Raw genomic sequence first — 15,585 nt, 5'->3', positions numbered from 1 at the left:
GGTCCTTGCAGGCTTACATAGAATCCAAAAGTTTTTGTTTGGCCCTGAGCTAGACAAAAATTGTAAGCTTGTCTACAGGTTTCAGAGTTCTTTCCACCCCTCTTCTGCTCCTACACCTAGGGTTCTTTCCTTTTCCAGTGGGAGGAGTCTATGGACATCAACGATGCCTAACTGCAAGTTTGCTGTGCATTCTCAACATTTCAAATTTCAGACCCTTCCTTTTTGGCGTTCCAAGATTGCCAGGGTATTCACAAAACTCGCTGTAAAGCTGCCTGGCACCAGTTCCTGGTGAGTGACTGTCATCCCTCATTTGGATGATCCCAAGGTGCGTCATTCACATCCTTACTGCTGGCCCAATGGAGAGAAGCTGCAGAGTTCCTGGGAGATCATGGTTGGATCATCAATTTCACCAAAACCATCTGACCATCCCACAGAATGATTTTTATGAGATTGCTATACCACACCTAACGAGTGTTTCTGCCAGAAAGAGAACCTCTCCCTTCTGGGACGGTCAGATCTCTCCTAGCAAAAGTGCTTGTGAGTGGACTTTCTACATCAGGGTCCATAGGGTATCCACAGGATATCTTGGGGTATAGGTGATGACGTCAGGCATCGGGCACCATAGAGTTAAGTTTTCAGCCTCCCAGGATGCACTAGGGTCCCCCTCCTATACCCCGCCCCCGAGCCAAGGCATCTCAGTTTCGTTTGGTGCCCGGCCGGAGTCGGATGCACCTGTTAGAGGGGGGCGAAGGATAGCCCCTGAAGTTTTCTTCAAACCAGCTGTGGCTGCTCATCTGGATGTACAGCATGGACAGTCAGTACTGGCGTCCATGCTGTCTTCCCTACACCCCCGCCGGTACCAGAACGCCGGTACTGATCCGGGGATGCTGGTAAGCATCTGTGGTCACAGCTATTTGGTCCGGATCTGGACAAAATTGTAGCCACGCTGGCGGCAGCCAAATCTGCATGTCTCCCGTCTGCTGCAGTTCCTTCCAGTTCAGGTACGTCGTCCTTTCCAGGGCCCAGGGTAGGCCTAAAGCAGTCTTTTCCCCGTCAGGCTGGCCCAAAAATCGTCCAAGCCCCGGAAACAGGCCTGGAGTACCAGACGTCCGGCCCCTAAGCCAGATGACAAACCTGCGGCTTGATGGTCCGGGCCTCCCTTTGGGGGATCCCAAAGTGGGAGGCCGTCTGCTGCAGTTCGCCCAGTGTTGGTCGGTTACCACGACAGACACTTGGGTTCTCGAGGTGGTTTCTCACGGGTACGCCCTCTCCTTTCGGCACAGGCCCCCGTCTCGATTCTTCACCACGGGTCTTCCATCAGACCGGAACAAAGCCTTGGAACTGCGGAAGGTTTTGCACACTATGCTCCAGGCTGGAGTTATAGTGCCTGTTCCATTCTCCCAGAGGGGCCAGGGTTTCTATTCCAATCTGTTTTTGGTGCAGAAACCCAATGGGTCGTATCGTCCGAACCTCAAAGTACTCAACAGGTCTTTGTGGGTGCCGAGGTTTTGGATGGAGACCCTACGGTCCATCATTCTGGCGCTGGAACCTGGGGATTACATGGTGTCGTTGGACATACAGGACGCTTACCTGCATGTCCCTATTCTTTTACGCCATGAACAGTTCCTCAGGTTTGCAATCCGCAACGACCACTTTTACTTCCGGGCATTACCTTTTGGGCTGGCGACAGCACCACGTGTATTCACCAAGGTGATGGCGGTCATGGCAGCTTCCCTGCGGCTGCAGGGAGTCCGCATGTTGCCGTACTTGGACGACCTTCTGTTGGTGGCAAGATCTCCAGAGCTCCTTCTACGCCACTTGGACCTGACCATTGCAGTACTGCAATGGCACGGCTGGTTGATAAACTGGCAGAAGTCTACCCTGATCCTGTCTCAGAGGATTCTGCACCTCGGAGCCTTATTGGACTCCGGACAGCAAAGGATCTTTGTGACGGGGGAAAAGATCTCTGCCTTGCAGTTGAGGGTGCGCAGTTGTCGCCATGTGTCTCTGCACTTGGCGATGAGGTTACTGGGCTCCATGGTGTCAGTATTCGACATGGTGGAATATGCCCAGTTTCACTCCAGACCTCTGCAGCAATTGATCCTGTCCAAATGGAATGGACTGCCTCAGAGTCTAAAATCCCAGACGATGGTGCTCACTCCGGAGCTTCGCCTATCCCTAGCCTGGTGGTTGCAGACGACCCATCTCAACCAGGGTCGTCCGTTCTGGGTGGCGAATTGGGTCCTGTTGACAACGGACGCCCGTCTTCGGGGCTGGGGAGCAGTCACGGGTCCACACTTGTTCCACGGCAGGTGGACTCGGGCAGAAGCAGAGCTTCCAATAAACATCTTGGAGCTCCGCGCGGTTTTCAATGCTCTCCAGCAAGCACATCGGGTTCTCCAAGGTCACCCAGTGCAGGTCCAGTCGGACAACGCTACCACCGTGGCCTACATAAATCGGCAAGGAGGAGCCCGAAGTCGGGCGGCTCTCGTAGAGGTGTCCCGAATCCTGGTTTGGGCGGAGCGCAATCTCCTGGCCAGATCAGCAGTATTCATCCCAGGAGTCCTAAACTGGAGGCGGACTTTCTCAGTCGCCAGGACGTTCATCCGGGGGAATGGTCTCTGCACCAGACGTCTTTCAACTTCTTGTGGACAGGTGGGGTCTTCCAGAGATCGACCTCATGGCGTCACGGCACAACAAGTTGCCGGTGTACGGGTCTCGCACAAGAGACGAAAAGGCGTCTCTGGTGGATGCTCTGTCCGTCCGGTGGACGTTCCGGTTTGCTTATCTGTTTATTCCGTTTTTCCCTTCCACGGGTAATCCGGAAATTCAAACAGGAAGGAGGGACGCTCCTGTTGATAGCTCCCGCGTGGCCCCGGAGGCACTGGTTCTCAGACCTCCAGGGACTGTCCGTGGACATTCCTCTGCGGTTGCCGTTACGCCCGGACCTCCTGTCACAGGGTCCTTGTCTTCACCCGGACCTGACTCTGCTGTCTTTGATGGCGTGGCTGTTGAGACGGCCATGTTAAGGTCCAGGGGTTTTTCCAGCTCTGTAGTGCAAACAATGCTAAGGGTTCGGAAACCATCCTCTGCAAGGATATACTATCGTGTGTGGCATACGTTCTTCCAGTGGTGTCGGCTGAGAGGTTATGCTCCTCGGGAGTTCCGTCTGTCTAGAGTGTTAGCTTTCCTACAGGCGGGACTGGACCATGGGCTTTGCCTTGCGTCTCTGAAGGTGCAGGTGTCTGCCCTATCCGTCTGGTTCCATCGTAGGATTGCTGCAATCCTTGATGTGCGCACCCTTATGCAAGGTGTTCTCAGAATTCAGCCACCTTTTGTTCCACCGGTGGCGGCTTGGGATTTAGCTGTGGTCCTGAGGGCTCTCCAGGGACCGCCGTTTGAACCACTGGGCTCAGTGGACCTCAAATGGCTGACAGCTAAAACAATTTTCCTTCTGGCCATTGCTTCGGCCAGACGTGTTTCTGACTTAGGGGCTCTCTCATGTAGACCCCTTTTCTGATTTTTCATGGGAACAGGGCGGTGCTGCGCACTCGTCCTGGTTTCCTTCCTAAAGTTTTCACATCAACAAGGAAATTGTTGTGCCGGCTTTTAACTCACCTGATCTTTCAGTGGGTGAGGCCACTTTGGACGTTGTGCGGGCCTTAAGGGTTTATGTTGACCGCACTTCTTCTTCGCAAACTTTGGCAGGCTGGATTCGTATGGCCATTTCTGAAGCTTATCTTTATGAAGGCCTTCCGGTTCCTTCCTCTGTGAGGGCTCATTCCACTAGGTCTGTGGGTCCTTCGTGGGCTGCTCGACGTGGTGCCTCTGCAGTCCAGATCTGCAAGGCTGCCACATGGTCCTCGGTCCATACCTTTGTGAGGTATTACGCGTTTGACACCTTTGCCTCTCAGGATGTTTCTTTCGTGTCGGATTCTCATTTCAGCACAGGAGCGTCCCCACCCTTAAAGGATACTGCTTTGGGACATCCCCAAGGTATCCTGTGGATACCCTATGGACCCTGAAGTAGAAAACATGAGATATGGTAAAAACTTACCTTTGGGCGAAGTACTATCGACTTTGAGTTTGCACTTGATAGTGTGTTTCAGGTGGAGCTCCTCCTAAGTGGAACATGTTTCATTTGCTTCTGTAATCTGAGTGAATTAGATCTAACTCTGGGGATTTACCATTTGTTCCTTTGCTGGTTTCATGCTGAGAACTTGAATAAGGATTGACTTACTTTAGTACTGGACTCTGGTGACCACTGATGCAAGTCTCCAAAAATTGATAGATGGTCAATTTTTTTAAGGGGGACACGAGAGGAGGCATTACTCCCGATAAATATCTTAGCACTTAGGACTGTATTAATTTCTCTGCTTGAAGCTCAGTAGCTGCTTTACGGGCATCCCATTAAGACCAAACCGGACAATGCCAGACTGTGGCTTATTTAAATTGCCAATGGGGGCACCAGGAGTGTTGAGGCAATGAGGTTAAAACTGGACAAATTCTGTGGTGGGCCAAGCAAAATGTTCCAGCCATCGCAACAGCGTTCATTCCTAGCGACGACAACTAGGAGGCAGACTACCTCAGCAAAAAGGAGTTATATTCTTGGGAATGGGTTCTCCATCTGGAGGTCTTCTAGCAGCTGGTGGGCCGATGGTGCAGCTCTGTCAACATGTTTGTTCTTTAGTGGCTTACATTCAAGGTGTTGTATCTGGTAGCAATAAAATCTACCCATAAAGTGAAGAGAGCTACATGATGATTAAAGAGAGCCTTAATTGAACATATAAGTGGGCATAGTGGTGTTGCCAACAATTTCTACTTCTCTACCTAAGGTAAGTTTACGTTTTCATATAAATCAGGAATTACTATGTCATTCTTTCTGTCTGCAACCAACAATAAAAACAACACAAATAAAAAAAAAATTATATATATATATATATATATATATTATATATACATTTTTTTTTTTTGGTGGTAAAACCATAAGACCAAGCCACTCTGCAGAAAACATGAATGATCTGCATATTTACACACATGTACATGTGGGGTTTATAACATTGTCTGAGTGATTTGTGCTCTTAATAGACACCTACTATGGAAAATAACTTTCTCTTTACAAAGCTGTACATTTTGAACAAGCTCCGTTCACTGTATAGATTTGTGTCCTGCATTAAAGGGGACCTTTTCAATTTTATTCTGATTTGAAAGCTTTATGTTCTCATTTCACAGCTCTGCAACAGTCTTTGCGTAAGTAGTTATCTGGTTCCATAGCATCCATTGGTTAATAGTGCTATTTTTAGTAATGGCTGGTGAGCTAGTGTCCAGAAGTGATAGCCAGCCATCACCATTGCAGAAACTCCCATTTATCATAGGAATGCATGACCTGCAATGTTGGGGAAACTATCAACTTCTCACTATCTGTGGCAAAACAACAGATATTGTCGCTGTCTTCTGAACACAGCAGGAAGATGAATATGAACAAAAATTGTTAAAAAACATGATTTTGGGGAACAAATTGTCTCACCTTTGATGGCAAAAGATTGATCTTAAAACATTAATTTAGACACACCATTGCTGCTGATGTCCCATTCCTAACCTACTGTATAACAAGAAAAATTAGTCAACTTCTCAATCTGCAGTAGGGAGCCATGGATCGTGCAGTTTCACCCCTAGGAGCCAGGGTACTGAAAAAGAGCAAGCTCCTACTACTTTGCTCCTATCTTTGTTTTTTTTTTCACCAGGGCATTGCATGGAAAGTGAGCAGTGTATCTTCCGTCCATGCTTTAAAGTGTATTTTATACTACATTGTATGGTTTCTAGACAGCTTTTTTTTGTGAAATGTTATCTTCTACCTCTGCATTCTCTCATCACTGGAGTCGTCCACCTGGTTCTTTGTCTTAGAGAACGGCAACCTAAGGTGTGTGGGAATCATTTGCTTCATTGGGCCCCTGAAGCCTCACCAGTCTTCCTCTCCTCATCCTCATTTTCCCGATAGCTGAAGGGCCACTCTCTTCATGACAGCCTTTTACACCATTAAACACTGAGGAGCCTATTCATCAAGGTGATTGTGTCAGAGTGCTGATTCGTGAGAAGGGCATGTTTTAATTTTGAAGGGCAACGTTTTAGAAGCTGTGGCAGATTGTGTAGCATAGTAAATGTAATATATTAACACACTGCCATTTCCCCATTCCACATGCCCCCATCAATGCCCCTTAGACCACTCCAAATGCCCCACTGTGCGAGGAGTGATCGTTGATCAGTCTCTCCCCTGGAAGATGAGTTGGTCTGTTAATTGTTGCACCTTGGTGGTAAAAGACAAACACCGCTCTTCTGTCTCTCCAGATACTAGAGTAGGTGGCACCAAAACTTTAGCATCCAACTGCACGTGATTCCGGGGGTCATCTCCACCTTGTCCAGAGTTCGGCTGGAGTTCAACGTGGAAAGGAGAGGGAGCTGGAGAGTTTGGCGGGGGGGGGGGCATTTTACCTCTATTAAATCGGGCAGGGCACATTGCCCTGCAAAAGAAGCCTAGTGGGGAGCACTATCATTAATATGTAATTACACTTTTTGCTAGGCATCAGTGCAGACCAGTGTATACACACTGATCCAATTTACAAATGTTAATTTCTCCTTCACCCACTCTGGAGGACACTGCTACCATTGGTTGCTGGAGGGGCACTTAAAAAGAGCCATAGCTTTAACCAAGCTCCTCCTCTGCAACCCTCAGATGGCAGTGCAAATCTTTGCGCTCTTTGTTTATTTCCAGAGACGTTTGGTGCATATTCCAGAGTTTTTGTCATATTTGCATGGAATCTTACAGATTCAACCACCTTTTATTCCACCAATGGTTCCATGGGATCCTGTTTGGTCCTCTCTGTACTTCAGCATGCTCACTTCGAGCCTTTGGATTCTGTTGAACTTAAGTTTGTTACTTGGAAGTATGCTTTTTTTTCGTGGCCATTGCCTCAGCTCGCCAAGTTTCCAAGCTGAGTACATTGTTTTGCAATTCGCCTTTTCTCATATTTCATGAGGACAGGGCATTTTTGCGTACCATTTCTTAATTCCAACCAAAGGTTGTTGCTGCTTTTCATTTGAACCAGGAGATTGTTTTTTTTCCAGTGTTTCGTACTTTGCCGTTTTCCCGGGACGGTTTGGTTTTATTGGATGTTGTCGTCTCTTCATTTATACTTGGACAGAACTTTGTCTCTAAGGCGCACAGATTCCCATGTGGTCCTTTTTTAAGATGCTCACCGACTGGGTTGGCCTGTTTCTAAGCAGACTATTGTGCGGTGTAATAGTTCAGTTATCCTTTTCGGCTTCTTCCAGTGCGGGACGACCATTTACAGAGCGAGTGTTGGCACGTTCCACTGAGCGTTGAGTGCCTCTTGGGCCGCTTTGCATGGGGCCTCAGTGCAACAGCTGTGCTGGGGCACTACCTGGTCGTCTGTCCCCTCATTCACTTAATTTTCAGGTGTGTACCTCAGATGAGGCCAGCTTTGGGCTGAAAGTCTTCCGTTCATGTTGTCTATGTTCCCTCCCCAGGGACAGCTATTGAACCTCCAATGGTAGCAGTGTCTCCCAGAGTGGATGAAGTAGAAAAGGGGATTTTTGTGTACTCAATGCTGAATCCTTTTCTCTAAAGTGTTTCTCAAACTGTCCTCAGGACCCCACACAGTTCATTTTACAGGTCCCCAGCAGGTGCACAGGTGTATGTTACTCACTGACACATTTTCAAAAGTCTACAGGTGGAGCTAATTTTTTCACTTGTGTTTTTGTTGCTGTCTTTTCCTGCTGTTCTGTATTCTCTTTTAGTTGCAGATGATTCACTGTATTACTGATCCTCGGTTTAAGGTTTCCTTTTATGTTGTACCGCCGTCTGGGGGTTGCAGAAGTGAGGCACCTGTTTAAAATTATATAGGTTTTTTTTTTAAGTGCCAGCTCCTGTGGTCCCCTCCAGCAACCCATGGTAGCTGTGTTCCCCAGATGGATTCAGAAAAAGGATTTAACGGCGAGTACACACAAATCCCCTTTTTCCACGTTTAATTCACTTTGTTCAAATGTTTGTTGCATCAGGAACAAAGAGGCTGACGTCATTACTTAGAAGTTCAGAAAAAACTGCCTGAGATCGAGACGATCTGTGTAACACACATTGTTTATTTTGTATTGCAGACGACTACACGGAAGATCTTTTAAGGCAGCATGATGAGGAGGTTGTACGGATAAAACTGTTGTATGAGAAATGCAAGTCCATTATTGATGGAGTGGCAAAGTGGGAAACCAGCTGGTCACAGTTCATAATACTAGAGGTGACAATATCTACTTATGTTTAGCTTTTGATATAACAAATGGCTTAATTCAATCTTATTATATGCTAGCATTAAATAGGTGAGACATGGAACACTGTTAATTGAGAAGTTTATAAGTCTTGTTCCACGTGTCTACTGTACATAGTGGTCATTCTGGTTCGGGCGATTTTGTTAATGCAACATATGAGCCATACTCACTGTTTTGTTAAACTGAAATGTTTGAATCTGCCCCAGCAATGTGTTTGGTCCTGTCCGTGCAGCGCTTTGCAGCTGTCGTCCTTTCCCTGGTGGTTGAATAGGGTTCTTCTCTCTGCGATTCTTCCCTATTGGTAGCGCACGCCCAGGGGCCTTTGGGCTCTGCTACTGCATCATCAGAATGGCCAAGTGGCCTAGTTGGTATGCATGTCCTTGTTGGGTCTCCTCTAGTAAGAATGATGGAAATCACCTACACAACCTATCCACGGAAACATCAGACTCTGGCTACATCCTTAGTAATGGGAGGTCTGATTCTTAGCAGTTCTCCTAAGATGAAGGGGACAAGACCTAAGGTAGAGTTTCCCAAACTCCTCCATCAGTCAGTTTTTTTTAAAGATATCAATGCTTGAGTCCAAATGGTTAAATCAATTTGATTGAAGCACCAATTAAGTCACCTGTGCTCAAGCATGGACATCCTTTAAAACCTGGACTGTAATGGCGGCGTTTGGAACTTTTTGCCTAAAGGTTTATACAATTAGGTTTTTTTTGTCCATGGAGTGGATTCATATAACTAGCAGGGAGTAAGGCATTTAGTGAGAGTTCTCAATCAGGTCTGTATGCTTGTATGGATCTCAGCAGTAAGTAGTTTTCACTCAAGGGTGGTTATTCCCGTCCTGAAAGTATAGTAGAGATGTAAGATTTTACTCAAATTTCTTCTTTGCCCAGAATCCAGAGGGATCATTTCAACTGATGCTGGTGTATGTGCTTGTAGATTCCTGTATGAGATTTGCCGTTTGACCCACCTTTTTTTTTTTTTTCGGCCTACTAAGAGTGTTCACATTAATACTGGAAGACGCCCTTTACCCCACTGGAGTGATGGCCATTGCTCACCAGGATGATATGCCAATAGAGGACAAAATCCTTCCTCTTCAGGGCTAATTTTGAAATTGAACAGGTCTCGTAACAAGCCAGGTTATTCAGACTGTCTGATGGAGCATCTTTTACTCTGCTGGTGGCTGAGGGGCGACAACCGTTACAGGAGTTGCCCAGTTTCCACCTTGGACTGGAAAATTGTAACAATGGATGCCAGCCTTCTAGCGCTCCAGTTTGGTATGCTGGACTTCCAAGTGGTTTTCAATGCTATATGGTCAGCAGATTAAATTTTTTGTGAGGTTGGACAATCAAGTTCCACTCCCATAAGGCCACAGCAGTGGCTTAGTTAGATCAGGTGGGTTACTTCACTAATTTTCCAGGCTTAGGGCAGGAAAGCTTCTCCTGAAAAATGTTAATGCATGTTCAGGATTTGTGAATGCCTCTTGGGCAGCATAGCAGAGGGCCCTAGTTGAACAGTTGTGACTGGTAGGTGGCTGGATTTTCAGCACACACTTCCACTTAATTTTAAAAATTCAACTTTAGTTTTAAGGCCCTGCACAACACTACTTAAGAACTTCCACTCCATTGGAGACAACTTTCTGATGTCCCCAGTGTTTTCGGTGTCCCCCACATTGCAGCACACTGGACAGCCACTCTTGATGCTCTAGTTCTTGTTAGGTTTTGTTCCTTCTCTGGTTATTCTATTCTCTCCCTCTTATTCTTTATACAAATCAAATACTGTTTTTGAGTATTTGTCTTTTGTGTTTTTTTTTCTTTTCTATTTTAAAATGTTTTATTTCTTACTAAATCAATATCAATGAAATGGTGGCGAAGTGGAAATAAATGATGACGTAACTGTACAGACAATGTGATGAGTGTGTCATAGTATGTTAAAAGCTGTTTCCCTCCAGAAAAAGGCATCAGACCCCAACAGATTTTCAAACAGAGGTGGAAGTTTGCTCAAGGAGGAAAAAGAACGTGTAAAACTTCAGAAATTGCTGTCAAAGGTAATTAAGAAAAAAACAACACTTATCCTATAGAATCTCATCATTGAATCACCATTAATGATAATACTCATTGTAATGTTTTTGCATTTGTCAGCTAGAGGAAGAGCTGAAGTCACGGATAGAGTCGTGGGAGGCTGAACAAGGCTATGCATTTTTATTTAAAGGCACTAAGTTTATGGAATATGTGGCAAATCAGTGGGAGACCTTAAAGCAGCAAAAGGAACGTGAGAAACCAGATCGGGTAAGTACTACAGTGACTAGTCCATTACCGTACCATTAACAGCTGCATTTGGGTATGTTTGGTGTAATTGGCTTGTTGGTCTTTCAGACAAACAAAAAAGAAGACCCTGTACCATTTAAAACGCCAATCAAACGGCCAGCAGGTTCGTGTTCACAGGGTACTCCAAGTAACAAAACTCGAAAGGCAAGTATTACCATACAATACGTATATGATTTTTTGCTGACAACCGTTTTTATGCTTTTTAATGGGATCTGCTATTCCATATAGTTCTAAACATTCTTTATCATCAATACAACACCTCAGCATATACTGTATGTCCTACAGCGTTAAACCCATTTTATGCTTTTGAGAGAAAATTGCATTAAATATTACAAGTCCTTTATTAGCCATATTTCACTATTTAACCAGCTCTAAATACATTATTTGTTAGGAGGGGTGTCCCAAAGCAGGGTTGCACGATTTAAATCAAACGCTGTAGCCTGGATCGTGCACAAACACAATCAGTGAGGTTGTACAAGTGTGGAGTAAGCTGTTAGATGATCTTGAAGAGATTGGACACCACATCAATGTAGTAAAGATGGCAAAGGCAAGAGCTAAAATTGCACTCACAGATTCCCACTTGCTGGCAAATCTACTTGATACTAGGTACAGGGGAAAAAAGCTTAGTCCTGCTGAAATTGAGACTGCTATAGAGTTTGCTCATACCAAAAATCGTCAAATTATGCCGGTCATCATCGACTTTTGTGCATCCATGAAACGGTTTGCACCATACATGTTTGAAGTGGACACTTCACGCCAAGTATCTTCTCTAGCCTAGTGGATGTCCTACGCAGCTCAACTTCAGTTAGACACTTCTGTAGTAAATCTTTTGAAGCAGATGTTCACCGCAGTTTCATCAAGTGCAGGAATTGAAAAGAGTTTTTTTTTTTTTTTTTTTTAACGTACGGTTTTGTACAATCCAAAACACGCAACAGATTGGGAAATGAAAAAGCAGCTAAGCTGGTTTCATGCTACAGAGCCTTTTCTGTTGATGACAAACGTGAGGACGTGGACAAAGACATGAACATGTTTGACTCAGACTCAAACAACTGAGTGAAATTCAGAGCCTAATTGTACTTCAGTTTAGTGTTTATTTATTCTATTACTGTGTTCATTTTGTTACTGTTCTCACTTCAAAATTTGTTCGTGCATTACTAAACCAAGGTGTAAACATCTAAAATGAAACAGTCTACTTTAAAAAAAATTTTTTAATAAAAAAATCATATTTTAATCCTAAAAATCTGATTTAAATCAAATCCGTTTAAAAAAAAAAAACAAATCCGATTTTTATGCAACGCTGTCCCAAAGGTACTGCATTGTATCCTAACATTGTTACATTAAAATAAGGGATTTTTCCTAGGTTTCACCTAGTCTGGAAGTTCAAACTAAAAGCCACATATTTTTTTTTTGCATTGAAACATAAGTTAATTCTTATTTCTAAATTGCTAATAGTTGCAGCTGCTGATTTTACCGCGGCCTGGTTTGCGGCCAAATGATTCTGCCCTAGATCGGTCATATAAATGTAATACAAATTGATTTGAGTTTTAAGTAGCCAACTTTGGGATACTGGTGGGGAGATCTTTGTATTGTCCCATAACTCTTTGAGCTGATCAGTCAATCAAAGAGGGCTAATGGCACTTAGGCGCAAGGCTGTTCTTTTTCCCAATGCGCCACACTCTGCTACAGAAAAAAATATAACCTGTTACTTCATCAATAAAACCTTATTGGTGCTTATTAAATGGCTTTATTTGGGAGTTAAATTTTCTTAACCACAACCTGTAACTTGGTTGTGACTTTCCATTCATTGGCTTACTGTATGTTTATTTGTAGCTTAACGGAGCAACAAATGCAACCATGTCTCGCACGACTGTCATTAATCCCGGGGGAAACCAGACCTCAACAGGAAAAGTACAACTCGCCACAATTAAGGTGACCAATGCATTTTACAATTATATGTAACCTTGTTATTCTAACACTAATGTTTGTAGTTTTTGATTTTCTCCATCACATTGATATGATTGCTAACCACTGTTAGACTGAATATAGAAGCAAATACTTGGTAATAATTCACTAAATGGATGCTGCAACTGGTTAGCTTATTCATTCTCTTACTGTGTAGCAAACTCCTAACAACAAGTTGAAGCATTGATGTTATGTGCAGTTCCAGAATTCATGAGAATGTAACCTATAAATTCACTAGCAACCAGAAATGCCAAGAAATGTAATTTACAAAGTTCAATGAGATTCCTGATTTATGCAGGTGCTATTACTTTTACCTAGTAGTTGAGAGCGAAGATGGCATCTGTGGGTAGCAAGACTTTCCGTTAGTCAATGAGTGATATTAGGTGGCTGTCATTCCTTAAATTAGGGTTAGGCAAAAGTGCTTTGAAATTCATAAACAAGGTTTCAATCTGCAGGACAATATTAGGTTTCCTGGCTAAAGACATATTTTCCAAACAGAGTTGAATTCTCCACCAACTGAAAGATTCCCGAGCTAGTGTCACCTCCTTATTGTACACACATTGTACCTTCCTGATGCATTTGTAATGTGTACTTCTAGGTGAACTTCAGTTGAATGAATAATCTTGAAATACACAAGTGGCACACCTAATATAGACAGTCCCCTCAAGTCATTCAAAGCAATGTTTTGGGGAGAAATAAAATATAAAGCTTCAACTTAATGAAATGGGTACCAACTAGGGATGAGCGGGTTCGGTTCCCTGAGAACCGAACCCACCCGAACTTCGGGGATCCGGGGCGATCCGAGCCCAAGCTCGGATCTCCCTGTCTGCCCCGGATCCCTCTCCCGAGGCAAAACCTCGAGATCTGCTGTCGGATCTCGAGGTTTTGCCTCGAGCGGCCATTTTAAAAAAAATGCCTTTGCCTTTAATGGGCAAAGTGCTGATTGGCTGACAGAGCCGTCTGTCACGGCTCTCAGCCAATCAGCATTATGGTGCTCATTTGCATGTAGCACGGACTCGTGAGATCCGTGCTACATGCATCTGTGTGATTGACAGTGACACAGAGCACAGATGGGTCAGTGAGACCCGTCTGTGCTGCTGTGTATTTCAATGACACAGATGCACGCACGGACCAGGAGATCCGTGCTACTTGCATCTGTGTCATTGACACAGAGCACTAACGGGTCCGTGAGACCCGTCTGTGCTGCTGTGGTAAAAAAAAAAAAAAAACCTGTGTAAAAAGAGAAAAAAATGGCGTGCCCCCCCCCCCAAAAAAAGAGCAACCAGCCCCGGGCATTAGTGACCCAGTGCTGGGTGTGCTTAAATACAGGGGACAAACGACATAGGGGTCCCCTGTACTTAAACACAACCGGCACTGGGCTAGTCAGAACCAGAGCTGGTTGCCAAAATACGGGGGACAAACGACGTAGGGGTCCCCCGTATTCTGCGCAACCAGCTCTGGGCTCTGATCCGGTCCTGGTTCTGGAAATACAGGGGAAAAAAATGAGTAGGGTTCCCCTGTATGTTCCAGAACCAGCACTGGACTTTTTCTAGCGGGGGGCTGATGCCACAGCCAGGGGAGCCCTTTCACCGGGCCCCCCAGCCGCAGCATCAGCCCTGACCGCTAGTCAGCCCAGGCCGGGGATCCCTGGAGAGCTGGGGACCCCCCCAATAAAGGGGTCACCCTCTCCAGGGCTCCCCAGGCCCATGCTGATAGCCCGGGGCTATCCCCGCCACCCCTGGTGGCGGTGGGTGGCGGGTTGATTGTGTGGTGTGGTGTAAATAAAGAATATCAAACATTGTCTTTACAAGTAGAACTGCAAGTCCCAGCAAGCCTGCCCCGCATGCTGGTACTTGGAGAACCACAAGTACCAGCATGCAGGGCATTAAGGGCCCACTAGTACCTGTAGTTCACCTGTAAAAAAATGTTTAAAAAAAACACAGGACACACACACCGTGACAGTATAAGTTTATTAAACATACATACACACACACACACACACACATGTACACATACTCACCTATGTAACCCTGTAGCATCGGTCCACTTGTCCGGTAAAGTATCCATAGGGGACCTGTGAAAAAAAACATACTCACCATCTCCTATGCGAGGTTCTGTCCTCTTCGTTCCAAAGTAGGCATCCCCGGACTTGGCGGAAAAAAAAAAACGAAAACGCGATCCACGAACTTAGTACCGTTCTATAGAACGGTACTTCCCGAATGAGAGCTTAGCGGCGGGGTATCACCATGGAAACCCCGCTGCTAAGCGTTCATTGGCTGAGAGAGGCCATCTCCCGTCTCTCTCAGCCAATGAACGGCTCCCTCCATTGTAGTCAATGCTGGGAGCCGCAAGGTTATTAAAGTTTACCCTGCGGTTCCCACCATTGACTACAATGGAGGGAGCCGTTCATTGGCTGAGAGACGGGAGATGACCTCTCTCAGCCAATGAACGCTTAGCAGCGGGGTTTCCATGGTGATACCCCGCCGCTAAGCTCTCATTCGGGAAGTACCGTTCTATAGAACGGTACTAAGTTCGTGGATCGCGTTTTCGTTTTTTTTTTTGCCAAGTCCGGGGATGCCTACTTTGGAACGAAGAGGACAGAACCTCGCATAGGAGATGGTGAGTATGTTTTTTTTCACAGGTCCCCTAGGGATACTTTACCGGACAAGTGGACCGATGCTACAGGTTACATAGGTGAGTATGTGTACATGTGTGTGTGTGTGTGTGTGTATGTATGTTTAATAAACTTATACTGTCACGGTGTGTGTGTCCTGTGTTTTTTTAAACATTTTTTTTACAGGTGAACTACAGGTACTAGTGGGCCCTTAATGCCCTGCATGCTGGTACTTGTGGTTCTCCAAGTACCAGCATGCGGGGCAGGCTAGCTGGGACTTGCAGTTCTACTTGTAAAGACAATGTTTGATATTCTTTATTTACACCACACCACACAATCAACCCG

At 45.4% G+C, this 15,585-nt stretch overlaps 1 protein-coding gene across 2 annotated transcripts in view; it reads left to right on the top strand.

Annotated features, from left to right (window-relative positions):
• LOC148513715 (protein regulator of cytokinesis 1-like) overlaps positions 1-15,585 on the top strand; it is a 52,445-nt gene that overhangs the window by 16,717 nt on the left and 20,143 nt on the right. For both annotated transcript variants that reach the window (XM_088481461.1, XM_088481460.1), the window contains exons 8-12: positions 8,173-8,309; positions 10,289-10,384; positions 10,479-10,625; positions 10,713-10,808; positions 12,495-12,593. In XM_088481461.1, the coding sequence (XP_088337587.1) occupies positions 8,173-8,309; positions 10,289-10,384; positions 10,479-10,625; positions 10,713-10,808; positions 12,495-12,593 (575 nt within the window). The remainder of the gene's footprint in view (positions 1-8,172; positions 8,310-10,288; positions 10,385-10,478; positions 10,626-10,712; positions 10,809-12,494; positions 12,594-15,585) is intronic.

This window comes from Taudactylus pleione, unplaced genomic scaffold (assembly GCF_031769625.1).
Source record: "Taudactylus pleione unplaced genomic scaffold, aTauple2 ptg000273l, whole genome shotgun sequence".
Lineage (NCBI taxonomy): Eukaryota > Metazoa > Chordata > Amphibia > Anura > Myobatrachidae > Taudactylus > Taudactylus pleione.
Note: the sequence above shows the minus strand (reverse complement) of the source record. Positions and strands in the feature narration are given on the sequence as shown.